Source organism: Mixophyes fleayi, chromosome 9 (assembly GCF_038048845.1).
Source record: "Mixophyes fleayi isolate aMixFle1 chromosome 9, aMixFle1.hap1, whole genome shotgun sequence".
Lineage (NCBI taxonomy): Eukaryota > Metazoa > Chordata > Amphibia > Anura > Limnodynastidae > Mixophyes > Mixophyes fleayi.
Window position 1 is genome coordinate 122,574 of NC_134410.1, and position 15,493 is coordinate 138,066.

Here is a 15,493-nt window from a genome sequence, read left to right on the forward strand (position 1 = left end):
AGACCGAGTCAAATGCAGTGGTAAGGGTGTGATTATAGGAGACAGCCTCATCGGGGCAAGAAAGAGTGGTGATGGGGGAGAGGAGCGAGACCAGGGAGGAGAATGTGGTAGGATCAATGGTGTCAAGATTATGTCTGGTGAGAGTAACCTTGGGGGATGGGGGAGGTGAGAGATGGAGAGATGCTGAAAGAGAGGAGATGGTGGTCAGAGAGGAAAAGGCGAATTAATGAGGTTGGAGACAGCACCGAGGTGTGAAAAGACCAGATCAAGGGAGTGGGCACTGCGATGGGAGAGGAGGTCCAATGAGAGAGACCAAGGGAGGAGGAGAGGGAGAGAAGTTTGGAAGCAGCAGGGGCAGCACGATGGCTCAGTGGGTAGCACTTCTGCCTCACAGCACTGGGGTCATGAGTTCAATTCCCTGCCCAATGGGGCAGGGACTGATGTGAGTTCTCTGTACAGCGCTGCGGAATCAGTGGCGCTATATAAATAACTGATGACGATGATTTAATGAAGACAACATATTACAAATCAGAATCTTTTAATATGTAATTATTTACATACATAATTAATTCTCCAACGTAAATGACCATCTGGCTAATTAACTTAACGAGGGGGCCGATACTATCTACAGCGAGAATGCATATTTATATACATATATATTGCTTTTTGGGCTATGTTCATCTAGAGAGAGGAGAACAGGTAAGAAGTGTGAGAGGAACAGACGCATCATGATGAATAATATGTAAAATACACTTAGAAAAATAGCAAAAGGAATAACCTGAGAGTAGCAGGAAACACACAACTGGACAGGGTGACAATATCCCCAGAAACCCTCGGTCCCCCGCCCTCTCACCTACCTAGCGGTATAGGAAGATCAGTATTACATACTACAGGAAAGGAGGCCGCGTATTGGCAGTAATAATATGGAAGTGGCGTATTGGATAATTGCTTCAATCTATGGGCAATCGCTGGTCCAGTAAGGGTTGTCATTGTGCTCCTAACGGGACATATTAGATGTGGCTTCAGTGGGATCGCTGTTTGGGCTGAGTGTAGGATATACTAAGGGACTGTTCTGACAGGTTCCTTGTAAACCTTAATAATGCAAGACAGACACTATTAGTAATAATGAGGGTACTCCTTACGTACTCATCTGAGTGTGCTCAACACAGATCCATCCTCAGTGGGCGCTTCTGTACATCACATGCTCCCTAAACATGGACTATAATAAGCAAACTAAAACGATTACTTATTAATAACTGTAAATGGGAGTACCCACATTTAATGACCAGGAAGAGACTTACAACAAATGTGTTTCAGTTCAGAGATGTCATCAGTAAGGGGGAGAGACAGAAAGGTACAAAAAGTGGAAAATGACTTTATAATTTTCTTTTAGGTAAAATAGAAGCAAACATCTGAAGTAAATTAAGTGAATTAGGGTTAATAATTTGTTATATCCGTGAAATTCTGGAGATTTGTAAAACGTTGTGTACAGCTGAGCGGTCATTACAACTCCAATCAACCTCAGCCAATTACAGGATTATGGGAGGAGCAGGTCTGGACATTTCTGTTCTACAAATGTCTGATTTTAAAATAGTTCTCCGCTAATGCTAAAAAATAAAACAAATAGAGGAGTCCTACTAGGGTATGAAAGCTTTGTATGTCTTCTGATAGGGGAATATAGTCCTGAATTTGTGGGGTTCTCATTATACAGCAGTTCACCCTTACACTATGGTCGTTATTTACACGTTTTTCCAGCGCCCTCTGCGCTTGCGTGGCGTCAAGTAGGCGAATCTCTTCCTCTTGTTGGGAGGAGGAGAGGGCGGAGAGAGAGCCTGTTCTTCTGCCCCATCCAGCTCTCCACCCTCTTCATGCACATCCAGATTTTCTTCCACCTCATAACTCACAGAACAGGGTTCTGACTCCGGCTCTGTCTTGGTGGGATAGTAGACGGGATCAATGAGGGCAGAGGGGGAGGGTGATGCTGGCTGTGGAGGTATAAGAGGCAAAATGGCTGCCAGGACATTGGTCAAACGGTCCATGCTCTGACGTAAGGTATATGTGAGGTGCCGTATAGCTTCGGCCGTTTCCTGTTGGGCTCTAAGCATGGCAACCGTTGGGTCATAGTGCTGGCTAACTGCCCCGGGGGCAAGCATCGGAGAGCAGGAGCCTGGAGGCAATGTGTGTGGGGACGCCCCGTCTGAAGGATCCGGCGATGGGCTTAGCTGGGGTAATTGGACAATGTGAATTTGGGGAGTTGGTGAAGGAGATTCCTTGGGATGGAGAAGCATCGGAGCGTCAGGAGGACAACAAGGACCACTTAGAGAGTTCTCTGCACTAGAGGAGCCGGGTCCTGGTAAATGTAAGTCTGTGGGATGAGAAAAGACAGATTGTATTATACATGTGAGTTATGTTATTACTGGCATCACCATAAGCTATGCACGTAGGGCCGGATTAAGGGAAGGGAGGCCCCTGGGCTGTAGCCCAGTTAGAACTCGGGGTAATCCGGCCCTGTATGCATGTAGCACAAGCTTCATAAGTAAAAGGTTCTGTCAAGGTATAAAAACTCTAATAGTGAATGAACAGCTCAGGTATTTATAGTGTAAGATATCACAATACATCCTCCTCCCTACGCAGGTTATAAGTGAGAGGTCTGCAGATTGGTGCATAGTAAGATGACAGCAGCGGATACAGTTCTACGTAATGTAACGCTGCTCCAAAATAGAGAAAACAGCAAACGGGGTCATTTGTAAAACTGTGTTAAAATATACATGGGATATACAAATATCAATACTGGAAATAAAAGTGTGTTATTTACTATAGAATATTGAGGTAATTTACCTCCACATAGGGAAATTTTATAAAATGATGGCAAATTATATGAAAACAACATTTCCTCATATTACCATCAAGGGGTATTATATGATATTGAGGTACCAACCTTCCCCCCAGATAACAGGAGGGTGTTGCTGCCACAACAGGGACAGACACCAGACCTCCATCCAGCCGCCGTCATCCCTACAACACCTTCATGTTTCCCGAGAAGGAGCGGTAACTCCGACTACTGGGATGTCTGCAGCTGAGCACCAGTAAACATTAAATACTAATCTATAGTTATCAGCTCATTGTGTCTGCAGCACAGGACAACGTACAAATATGAAGTGGAAGCAAAATAACTAGATTCAAGGCTCACCCTAATAATCACCAAGGAATATATCTGTCAGTGTTGTCTATTAATCTCACCTTAAGGAGAACATGAATAGAGAAACAACTGTACAAAGCTGTATATATATATATATATATATATATATATATATATATATATACACACACACACACATATATACACACACATATATACATATATACACACACATATATACACACACATATATACATATATACACACACATATATACATATATACACACACATATATACACACACATATATACATATATACACACACATATATATACATATATACACACACACACACACACAGTAACTACAGATACAGCACACCAGGCCTCATACCTCACCAGCACGCCAGGCCTCATACCTCACCACCACGCCAGGCCTCATACCTCACCACCAAGCCAGGCCTCATACCTCACCAGCATGCCAGGCCTCATACCTCACTACCACCACCACGCCAGGCCTCATACCTCACTACCACCACCACGCCAGGCCTCATACCTCACCATCACCAGCCCCCAGGCCTCATACCTCACTACCACCAGCCCCCAGGCCTCACCACATGGCACCGTTTTAAAGCTCATTTTTACTTCTTCCCAACAACAGTCAAAAGTGGAAAAGTGCAAATTGTACCATTTAAATCCCCTAATTTTCTTTTATCAATTGTTGTGTTATAAGCATATTTCTAGCAACTCACCCATATGGCCCAGCCGTGTCCCCGGGATATAGTGATCTCTCCCAGGTACCACTCCCGGGCCCAGGATGGCAAAGATGGTCTCCTCCTCTGCGGTCAGCACCTCCTCCGCCGTCCCGTTCTGGGTGGAGTGAGGCACGCGCGCCAGCTTCTCCTTGGTCCGTCTCTTAAAATCATTCCAGCGCTTCTGTACTTCCTGCGCAGTGCGCTTCCAGTTGGTGATTGCGTTGATCTTTGCAGCAATGCCCTCCCACACGCGGCGACGCTCGGCCACACTGAGGCGTCGGCTCTGTGCGCCGTACAACATAGAATAGTGAGCACGGACCTCTCTGATAAGGATCTGGTTCTCCTCATAAGAAAACCTTGGTTTCCGGAGACGCGTCACTTCCTCCGTGTCGCCAGACATGGCGAGAGCATTCACGATGGCCTCCAGGGTTTTGGCTAAATGAGAACGGAGAAGAGAAATTAGATAGGAAACAGAACACAAACTTATTCCAAACATTCAGAACTCTGAGTATGCGCCAAACAATAATACCAGGATCAACCAATAACCTGCAGTCTGTGGGCTCCCAGGGACGGCCCTGGTCTCAATGGTTTCATAGCAAGAATATTAGTGCACAAGATAAGTTCTATTTAGTCTAATTATGGCCTTAAATGTCATTATCACAATATCATAAATTTAAATAGAACAGATTATTGCATTTTATTTATTTAGAATTTGTGCTTAATGACTGTAATAAGTGGCCCAGTTCACAAAAACGATGTTCGTGAAATATTCGGGTAACATTTGAACAATCTGTTAACAAAAGACCAATTCATGAGAGATTAATAGTTTATGTCATCAATGGAATGTTTAAAATACATGAAAAATATAAAACATCAAAACAAATGACAAAAAAACAAAGTGAAAATAACTCCTGTGATAAGATTGAGAAAGAAATTTCTGTAAATGTAATGATGTACAGAGAGATTATATTGAAAGAAATAAAAGATAACTTAGAACTAGGGAGGTCCCAATATATGTCCGGTATTGGTAACTGGGGAAACTTGTACCGGGATAGAGACAGTGTCTATCCAGAGCCACACCTTGTACAAACTGACTGCACGTCTTTACGGATACATACTGAGCCTCATCGTCTGCGTTATGTGACATTAATATACCCCACAGTATGGGTGCTACTGAGCAGAGTAATATACATGAAATAATTAGCGTAGTTCCACCATGCTGGGTGCGCAGGGGGTTCTCTAACGGAGCAGACACAGAGCGCTGATCCAGAGTGGAACACAATGTAACTTGTGACGTCAGTGTATGTATGACGTGAAAGAGGCGTCCAGGTCTGAAGGAGGAGCAGATGCGTCCGCTTGACAACAGACACACCCCTCAGACACTGACGCCCAACCCGCGTATATGTATAAAAAACTTTTATTTTATATGTTACGAACATAACTGCTGTGAGGCATCTTTTAAACTATAACCAACTAATACAGCAGGAACAACTTCCTGACATGATACAACAACACACTCAGCAAATCCTGATATACGGCTGAGCGACTACTACGTCTTACTAAGCGTTCATCATCATCATGCACTACTCACACCTACTTCTGACCACCCACAAATAAAACCGCTTTATCAGCTGTATCTGCAACTACGTTCCGGTCTGAATCTGTACACGATTGCTGGAAGATGAACTTACTGTACGTTGTCTATAACAGCCCCCTTCCCTCCCCCGTCACCTGTTCAGCAGTAAAATTTTGCAGGTCTGAATAGCCGCAGTTGTATTTTCTCAGCATGTGCGGTGTGAAATAACGCAAAGATACGATACACAAACATCTCACTCTGAAACATGCCCAGAGTGACTGACAGCTGCACAGACCTGTTATCACTAGTTAAATTGTCACTCCCTAATTCTCAATGTGATATGAGGTATAGAAGAAACATAGTTGCAATAACGTAATGTGTGGCTAATGCTCATACTACTACATGTGCAGATTTATACTCCTTAAAGTGAATGAAAGCGCTAACAGCCTATAATGATTGAAATGAAGAGGCAGTAATTTATACCGTTACACATTTTTGATGTATCGATAAACATGAGCCGGACATATTGCCTCCACGGACCTGTAGAGATATATGCACAATAAATACATAACAGGTGTGAATAATGATTAATGATTGATTTATAATCATATAATTTATGCCATTTTCTAATTTGAGAAACACACATATAAATTATCTCTGCACGTGAATCTCCAGTCCTGGATAAGGTCTTTAGATAAATGAAAATATGCAAATCTCCATTTATTATAATTTTGTATTATATAACTTTAATGTTAAATTTTTACTTTTTTCAACCGAGTCATCAAATGATTCCGAGTGTACGGCAGACACAGCAGAATATAATCAGTGGGACAATGGTTAATTACTGATACATCTCTGAAGAAACTGCAGGAATATTGCAAAGTAACGAGTTAGGGAGAATGTAACTGAACTGAGCACAGTTACAACTTCAGAGTTCTTCAATAGTCTAAAGCTGGGTACTCACCAATGTAATTATCACGCAGATCACACGATAAACAAGTGTTTGGTAAGATGCTGCATTAGTTCGTACGCTCCCATCATCATGTTTTATCTTAACAAAACACATCGTATCTGTTTATAAACTTTCTAAAAATCGCGATCAATGATGGAATGATGTCGGGCAAATGTGGCAGTGTGTACACACGACAGCAGTGTAGGCAGATATCTGTACAGTGTACAGTCAGGGTCTTTTCAGCAGATGGTTATGAGAGATGAAGATGACAGATCTGAAGGCAAATTGTGTAGGTGTGTGTATCATCATCATCATCATTTATTTATATAGCACCACTGATTCCACAGCGCTGTACAGAGAACTCACTCACATCAGTCCCTGCCCCATTGGAGCTTACAGTCTAAATTCCCTAATACACACACACACACACACACACACACACACAGATTAGGGTAAATCTGATAGCAGCCAATTAACCTACCAGTATGTTTTTGGGGTGTGGGGGGAAACCGGAGCACCCGGAGGAATCCCACGCAAACACGGGGAGAACATACAAACTCCTCACAGATAAGGTCATGGTTTGGAATCAAACTCCTGACCTGTGACATAGAAGTGCTAACCACTGAGCCACCGAGGGTATATTGTTTTTTCTTTTTTAAAAATTCACCAATTTGCAACTTCGCAGACAGCAACAATTTTTTCAAACAGGTGACTGAAAAATTTCCTTGTACAAATACTTTATAAATAAAATAATGTGTGTGACCACTGCAGCTACTTTACATAGCATTAACAATCACAAAGGTTTTCATAGTGAAAGAAAATATAATTATTCTGGAATTTACACAACATATGATGTTATTTGGTGATAGATAAACGCAGGGAAGAGTCAGATACCAGATGCTGTGTGTAATTAGCCTGATGTGTATTACATGGATGAGCCAATAACTGGACAGTCAATATGGGACACAGGACAGTTGTGTTATTTGCACCTTATTATTAACATAAGCATATAATAATGGTGCCATCTGCTATCCTGGGTGCTTTAATGACACAAACTGTGACCACTGAGAGGTTTGCAGTTATAGGAAGTTACATAACCTCAGTGCAATCTTAACCCTTGATGTGCCGGGCTCTAGGATGCTGTGCACATGAATGTACAGCGATTTATTTTTACACCCATTTTTCCGGGTAAACACAAGGATTTGTGGACCATGAAGGTGCTGCATAGGTGAGGGTGGAGGACATTCCTTGCTGAGTACAGGCACATGCAAAAAAAGAACATTTCATTTGGCTGGACTGGGATATTCAACAGAGTTTAATAGGGTAGAGAGGGGACATTTAAAGGGGTGTTCAGTTCTTGGAGTGAGTGTGCGCAGCCTTTTTCTCCCCACAAAATCTTCCTCTGTATTGGATATAAGACAAGTTTTTTTATATATACTGTGTGAGGGGGGATCCTGTCCATTATTATAAGACATAAATTAAACTAAACTGAGTTGTATTATAAGAGAAACATGTAAAAGTAAAATGACTGAAATAGATGATCCCAGAAGTATTTATTTGGATATTGAAGTTGTGTTTTACTGTCTGTGCAGCATGCAATGTTCACTACAACGCAATGCAAGTAGAGTAGAGATGGAAATGTAGTCAGCACTCTACAGAGGGACATCAGAGTGCAACAAGCACAGTACAGAGTGCAGGATGCGCAGTACAGAGGGTGCTAAGAGCGCAATATGCTCTGTAAATAGGAAGCACTGTGCGCTGTGCTTGAAGGGGGGGGGGGGGGGTGCAGGGTTACACAGGGCAAGAAGCTGCACTGTTGCTCTCCTGTACGCAGATCAGGGCTGGATGACGCTCTATGAATGAGGCAGCTGAATGCACTATGTGTGCAGAATATTTTATATTTATATTCTCACCTTTTTGAAGCTTCTTCTGCTTCTGCTCCACCTCTTCCACTTCCTCTCCCCCCCCTCCTCATCTGCTCACCCTGTGCACAGCAGAGCATGCTCCGCACTGCGTCACTGCAAACACTCCCCATCCTGCATACACCAGGATTCTGGGACATAATACCCTCCCTGCGTTCTGCATAGTGACCACCAGATGGCAGTGCGGCACCTCCTGGACCGGACTTTCCCGTTCGTTCTGCATAGTGACCACCAGATGGCAGCGCGGCACCACGTGGACCGGACTTTCCCGTTCGTTCTGCATAGTGGCCACCGGGTGGCAGTGCGGCACCTCCTGGACCTGACTTTCCAGTGAGTTCCTCATAGTGGCCACCAGATGGCAGTGCGGCACCTCCTGGACCTGACTTTCCAGTGAGTTCCTCATAGTGGCCACCGGGTGGCAGTGCGGCACCTCCTGGACCTGACTTTCCAGTGAGTTCCTCATAGTGGCCACCAGATGGCAGTGCGGCACCTCCTGGCACTGACTCCAGCGCTGCCGAGCAGGTCATTCAGATTGCTGTGTACTTGGGACTTGGTGCACTACAATCATCAGCATGACTTCATTGCTTAACTTGGATGTAAGGTAATGTTTTGTATTTTAAATACTTCATATCGATAAATATTGACTTATAAAGTACAGAGGATAAAAATAGGTAAAACACATGACAGATACAGAATAAGAGGAATTATAGTGGACATTAGGGTTATGCTTACTATGGACATTTGCAGGGACGAATCCTTAAGACTGGATCTTTTATTTGGAAATTAGGGATCAATTGACAATTATGCTTTTTGCGCACAATGTAGACCCATTATGTCTAAAGATGAGCAGGCTCGGATTTCGCTGATCTGAGCCCACCCGAACAGTGCGGATTCGACGGGATCTTCCGGCCGCCAAAGCAATCCAAAACGAGGCTATGACATGAGACTCGGATGTCATAAATTCCCCGCTCGCGGCCGCCATCTTCATTCTCCCTACGATCACTGAAGAGGGAGGTTGTTTTGGAGACCCTGTGCTCTGTCCTGCTGATCAGTTTAGTCAAGTGGTGCTTTGTCCAGTGCTCTGTCCTGCTGAGTCCAGTGGTGCTTTTGTCCTGTGCTTTGTTCTGCTAAGTCCATAGTAATTTTATAATTATTAAAAAATCATAATTTTTTTCTAAAAAAAAGAAAAAAAATAATATAAAAAAATAATTTAAAAAGTATAAAAAAAAATCTAGTGCAATATATTCTTGCAGTCCAGAAATATTAGTACTGCTATATTTACCTACGTTCACTGTTCTTGCAGTCCAGAAATATTAGTACTGCTATATTTACCTACGTTCACTGTTCTTGCAGTCCAGAAATTTTAGTACCAGAGATTTAACTATAATGGAGTACAAAAATTTGCAGGATAAAGTAGGGAAAGATCAAGACCCACTTCCTCCAAATGCTAAAGCTGCTGGCACTAGTCATGACATAGACAATGAAATGCCATCAACGTCGTCTGCCAAGGGCGATGCCCAATCTCCTAGTAGAGGGCATGTAAAATCCAAAAAGCCAAAGTTCACTAAAATTAGCAAAAAAAGAAAATTGAAATCATCTGAGGAGAAACGTAAACTTGCCAATATGCCATTTACGACACGGAGTGGCAAGGAACATCTTAGGCCCTGGCCCGTGTTCATGACTAGTGGTTCAGCTTCACCCAAGGATCTAAGCCCTCCTCCTCCCCCCCTCTAAAAAATTTAAGAGACTTAAGCTGTCCTCAATAACACAGCAAACAACTCTGCCTTCTAAACAGATGGCATCACAAATCCCCAAGGCGAGACCAAGGGTGTTGGTGGTTGCGAAGCCTGACCTTCCCATCACTGTACGGGAAGAGGTGACTCCTTCCACCATTTGCAGCACGCCCTCTGCATATGCTGGAAGGATCACCCACAGTCCAGTTACAGATTTAGCTAATGAAGGTGTCAATGTTGTACATCGGGAGGAGGATATTGATGTAGCTGGCGCTGAGGAGGAACTTCACGAGGAGGATGCTGATGTGGTTATCTTCAATGAGGCACCAGGGGGGGAAACAGTTGTTGTCCATGGGATGAAAAAGCCCATCGTCATGCCTGGTCAGAAGACCAAAAAATCCACCTCTTCGGTCTGGAGTTATTTTTATCCCAATCCGGACAACAAATGTATGGCCATATGTACCTTATGTAAAGCTCAAATAAGCAGGGGTAAGGATCTTGGCCACCTAGGGACATCCTCCCTTATACGTCACCTAAAGAACCTTCATAATTCAGTGTTTAGTTCAGGACCTGTGGCTAGGACCGTCAGCAGTCCAGGGACACCTAAATCCCTTGGTCCTGTTGTATACACACCACCAACACCCTCCTCGTCAACTTCCTCCACGATCTCCATCAGATATAGTCCTGCAGGCCATGTCACCAGCATGACTGAGTCCTCTTCAATCCGGGATTCATCCGAGGAATTCTGCAGCAGTACGCCTACTACTGCCACTGCATCTTCCCAGAGGGGAAGTCGTAAGACCGCTACGTCTTTCACCAAACAGTTGACCGTCCAACAGTTGTTTGCCATGAGCACAAAGTACGACAGTAGTCACTCTATTGCAAAGCGGATAACTGCGGCTGTAACAGCTATGTTGCTGTTAGATGTGCGTCCGGTGTCCGCCATCAGTTGAGTGGGATTTAGACGGTTGATGGAGGTATTGTGTCCCTGGTACCAAATCCCGTCTAGATTCCACTTCACTAGGCAGGCGAAACCCGGGATGTACAGAGAAGTACGAACAAGTGTCCTCAGTGCTCTGAAAAATGTGGTTGTACCCACTGTCCACTTAACCACGGACATGTGGACAAGTGGTTCAGGGCAAACGAAGGACTATATGACTGACAGCCCACTGGGTAGATGCATCGCCTTCCGCAGCAACAGCAGCAGCTGCATCAGTAGCAGCATCTCCAAAAAGGCTGCTCGTTCCAAGGCAGGCAACATTGTGTATCACCGGTTTTAATAAGAGGCACAACGCTGACAACCTCTTAGAGAAACTGGGGGAAATAATCTCGCAGTGGTTTACCCCACTTAGACTCTCCTGGGGATTTGTGGTGTCAGACAACTCCAGTAACATTGTGCGGGCATTACATATGGGCAATTTCCAGCACGTCCCATGTTTTGTCCACACCGTTAATTTGGTGGTGCAGCATTACCTGAAGAGTGACAGGGGTGTGCAGGAGATGCTTGTGGTGGCCCGCAAAATTGCTGGACACTTTCAGCATTCTGCCAGTGCCTACCGCAAACTCCAGCAACATCAAAAAAGGCTGAACCTGCCCTGCCATCACCTCAAACAAGAGGTTGTGACGAGCTGGAACTCCACCCTCTATATGCTGCAGAGGATGGAGGAGCAGCAAAAGGCCATTCAAGCCTACACAGCCACCTACGACATAGGCAAAGGAGTGGGGATGCGCCTGAGTCAAGCGCAGTGGAGACTGATTTTCGTGTTGTGCAAGGTTCTCCAGCCGTTTGAACTTGCCACACGAGAAGTCAGTTCCGACACTGCCAGCTTGAGTCAGGTGATTCCCCTGATCAGGCTGTTGCAGAAGCAGCTGGAGAAAGTAAGGGAGGAGCTGGTAAAGCATTGCGATTCAACAAAGCATGTAGCTCTTGTGGATGAAGCCCTTCGTACGCTTTGCCAGGATCCGAGGGTGGTCACTCTTTTAAAGTCAGAGGAATACATTCTGGCCACCGTGCTGGATCCTCGGTTTAAAGCGTATGTTGTGTCTCTGTTTCCGGCGGACACAAGTCTACAGCGGTGCAAAGACCTGCTGGTCAGGAGATTGTCCTCTGAAGAGGACCGTGACATGCCTACAGCTCCTCCTTCATTTTCTTCAACACCTGTGGCTGCGAGGAAAAAGCTCAGTTTTCCTAAAAGAGCCGCTGGCGGGGATGCTGATAACATCTGGTCCGGACTGAAGGACCTGCCAACCATTGCAGACATGTCTACTGTCGCTGCATTGGATGCTGTCACTATTGAAAAAATGGTGGAGGATTACTTTGCTGACACCATCCAAATAGACATGTCAGACAGTCCATATTGTTACTGGCAGGAAAAAAAGGTAGTTTGGAAGCCCCTGTACAAACTGGCTATATTTTACCTGAGTTGTCCCCCCTCCAGTGTGTACTCGGAAAGAGTTTTTAGTGCAGCGGGGAACCTGGTCAGTGAGCGGCGAAGGAGGTTGCTTCCGCAAAACGTTGAAAAAATGATGTTCATAAAAATTAATTATCAATTCCTCAATGAAGTACAGCACTGCCCTCCAGATAGTACAGAGTGACCTGTGGTTGTGGAGTCCAGCGGGGACGAATTGATAATGTGTGAGGAGGAGGAAGTACACACTGAAGGGGGAGAGGAATCAGAGGATGAGGATGAGGACGACATCTTGCCTCAGTAGAGCCAGTTTAGTTTGTACAGGGAGAGATGAATAGCTTTTTTGGTGTGGGGGCCCAAACAAACCAATCATTTCAGCCACAGTTGTTTGGTAGTCCCTGTCACTGAAATGATTGGTTTGTTAAAGTGTGCATGTCCTATTTCAACAACATCAGAGTGGGTGGGAGGGCCCAAGGACAATTCCATCTTGCAACTCTTTTTTTGGCATTATGTGCTCTTTGGGGCCTAGTATTTCAAACTGCCATCCTGTCTGCCACTGCAGTGCCCTCCTAGATAGTCATCCTATGGCAAAGCGGATAACTGCGGCCGTAACAGCTATGTTGGTGCGTCCTGAGTCCGCCATCTGTGCAGTGGAATTTAGACGGTTGATGGAGGTATTGAGTCCCCGGTACCAAATCCCGTTGAGATTCCACTTCAATAGGCAGTCCAGAAATATTAGTATCAGATATTAAACAACGTTCATGTGTACAGTAAGGGTGTATACCCGTAGTCAGTGTACAGTAAGGGCGTATGCATGTAGTCAGTGTACAGTAAGGGCGTATACCCGTAGTCTGTGTACAGTAAGGGTTTATGCACATAGTCAGTGTACAGTAAGGGTTTATGCACGTAGTCAGTGTACAGTAAGGGTTTATGCACATAGTCAGTATACAGTAAGGGTTTATACACGTAGTCAGTGTACAGTAAGGGCGTATACCCGTAGTCAGTGTACAGTAAGGGCGTATACCCGTAGTCAGTGTACAGTAAGGGCGTATACCCGTAGTCAGTGTACAGTAAGGGCGTATACCCGTAGTCAGTGTACAGTAAGGGCGTATACCCATAGTCAGTGTACAGTAAGGGTTTATACACGTAGTCAGTATACAGTAAGGGCGTATGCACATAGTCAGTGTACAGTAAGGGTTTATACACGTAGTCAGTATACAGTAAGCGCGTATGCACGTAGTCAGTGTACAGTAAGGGTTTATACACGTAGTCAGTATACAGTAAGCACGTATGCACGTAGTCAGTGTACAGTAAGGGTTTATACACGTAGTCAGTGTACAGTAAGGGCGTATGTACGTAGTCAGTGTACAGTAAGGGTGTATGTACGTAGTCAGTGTACAGTAAGGGGGTATGTACGTAGTCAGTGTACAGTAAGGGTGTGCGAAGCTGGAGCACACGCAGCAGCGTCCGATTCAAGCTCTGGGTATCTCTAAGGCAGGGCCGTATTTCCGACTGGGCATGATGGGCAGTTGCCCGGGGGCCCAGCGGACGAGGGGTCCCGAGGCAGGACTCCTATAAAAAAACAAAAAAAAACCAAAAAAAAACTTACCTGTTGCGGTCACCTGACCGTTCAGGACACGATCCATCTCACTCCCTGGTCCCCTCTTCCGTGATGCGCTCGCAGTGAATGCATTAATGACAGCTGACAATTAAATAGGTGTTCTTTTGTGCTATATTTTGTGACTCTATATCCCAAATATGTATTGGACGTATCCTGCAGTGTCTGTTAGAGCAGAGCGGACATAGACCCGTATTCATCACCAGATGTATCTTCTGCTCCATTCTTTGTTGAATATGAATGTGCATATAATTCATTGTATTTTTTAAAAAAATCACAATTTGTGTTTACTTTGCATTAATGATTCAGGCCCAGTGTATAAGACTCAGTATTTCCCTAAAACATACTGAATAAGTATTCAACCCCTTGTGATCTGGTATCTCTAAGTTTACACAGGTGAGGATACAATTTCTTCATCTTTAGCCTCTGAACGTCGCCAGTAAAGTGACCATAACATTTACCAGATGAAAGGACTCAGTCATTTGAGGAATCTTTGGCAGCGAGTCTGATTGGAAGGCAATGGAGAGTGTTTATTGTTTGATCTGTATGTTATACAACAGTGGCCCAGTATATATGTATTGCCCTACAGCTGGGGTAATGACTGTATTGCCCTACAGCTGGGGTTATGACTGTATTGCCCTACAGCTGGGGTTATGACTGTATTGCCCTACAGCTGGGGTTATGACTGTATTGCCCTACAGCTGGGGTTATGACACTTTGATTGATATCCAGTCCCCAGGTTCAATGTATTGAGGTGTTAAAATGTAAAGATTCCATATATAAGTGTTTTCTGTGGTTATGAGATTTAATGTGACATTATTGGTCACCATTAGTTGAGTTTATATTACTGGCTGTCATGTCAGGGGTTAATGGACCTCCGCAGAGCGCAACAGAGAAAGTGCTGTATCCAGTCAGAGAGAGGACCCCAGAACTAGGAGCCCACAGAAGAATGATGAAAGTTAGGGACAGAGCACGGAAGATGTACAAGGAGATGGCAGAGGAGCTGTCCGGGGCAGAACGTAAGAACTGGCAGAGAGGGTGTGAAGTTTAGAGCGTGATAACGTGGCAGAGGGGTGAGATCAGAGAGAGAGGGAAATGTACAAAGGTGAATAACCAGAGAAGGGAACACAGGAGAGGAGCAGAAATGGGAGAAAGCTGCCAGGCAGAAATAGAAGGAGAGTGAGACTGACAGAGAGACTGACAGGATGTCTGATGGGGAAGAGCAGGAAGTTAGTGAGAGAGTGAGAGGATAAAGGAGATTACAAGGAAACAGAGACTGACAGGATCACTCAGGGGAAAGAGCAGCAGAGAGAGAGGCTAGAGGAGAGTGTATTATTATTTTATTATTATGATCCTTTATTTATATGGCGCCACAAAGGGTCTGCAGCG

General features: G+C 44.5%; 1 protein-coding gene across 1 annotated transcript; it reads right to left on the minus strand.

Moving 5' to 3' along the window:
- Window positions 1-521: 521 nt before the first annotated feature.
- Window positions 522-8,424, minus strand: MYPOP (Myb related transcription factor, partner of profilin). Its single transcript, XM_075186143.1, has 3 exons — window positions 8,337-8,424; window positions 3,893-4,330; window positions 522-2,365 (listed from the first exon to the last, which is right to left on the minus strand). Exons 2-3 carry the CDS (start codon window positions 4,293-4,295, stop codon window positions 1,740-1,742), a joined length of 1,029 nt encoding a protein of 342 aa, XP_075042244.1. The 5' UTR covers window positions 4,296-4,330; window positions 8,337-8,424; the 3' UTR covers window positions 522-1,739.
- Window positions 8,425-15,493: the final 7,069 nt, after the last annotated feature.

Bases quoted from the DNA above. Each gene is read 5' to 3' on its own strand.
- MYPOP (XM_075186143.1), bottom strand. From the start codon at position 4,295: ATGTCTGGCGACACGGAGGAAGTGACGCGTCTCCGGAAACCAAGGTTT. The intron at 2,366-3,892 runs GTGAGTTGCTAG...CTCATCCCACAG, and splicing joins GACACGGCTGGGCCATATGG to ACTTACATTTACCAGGACCC.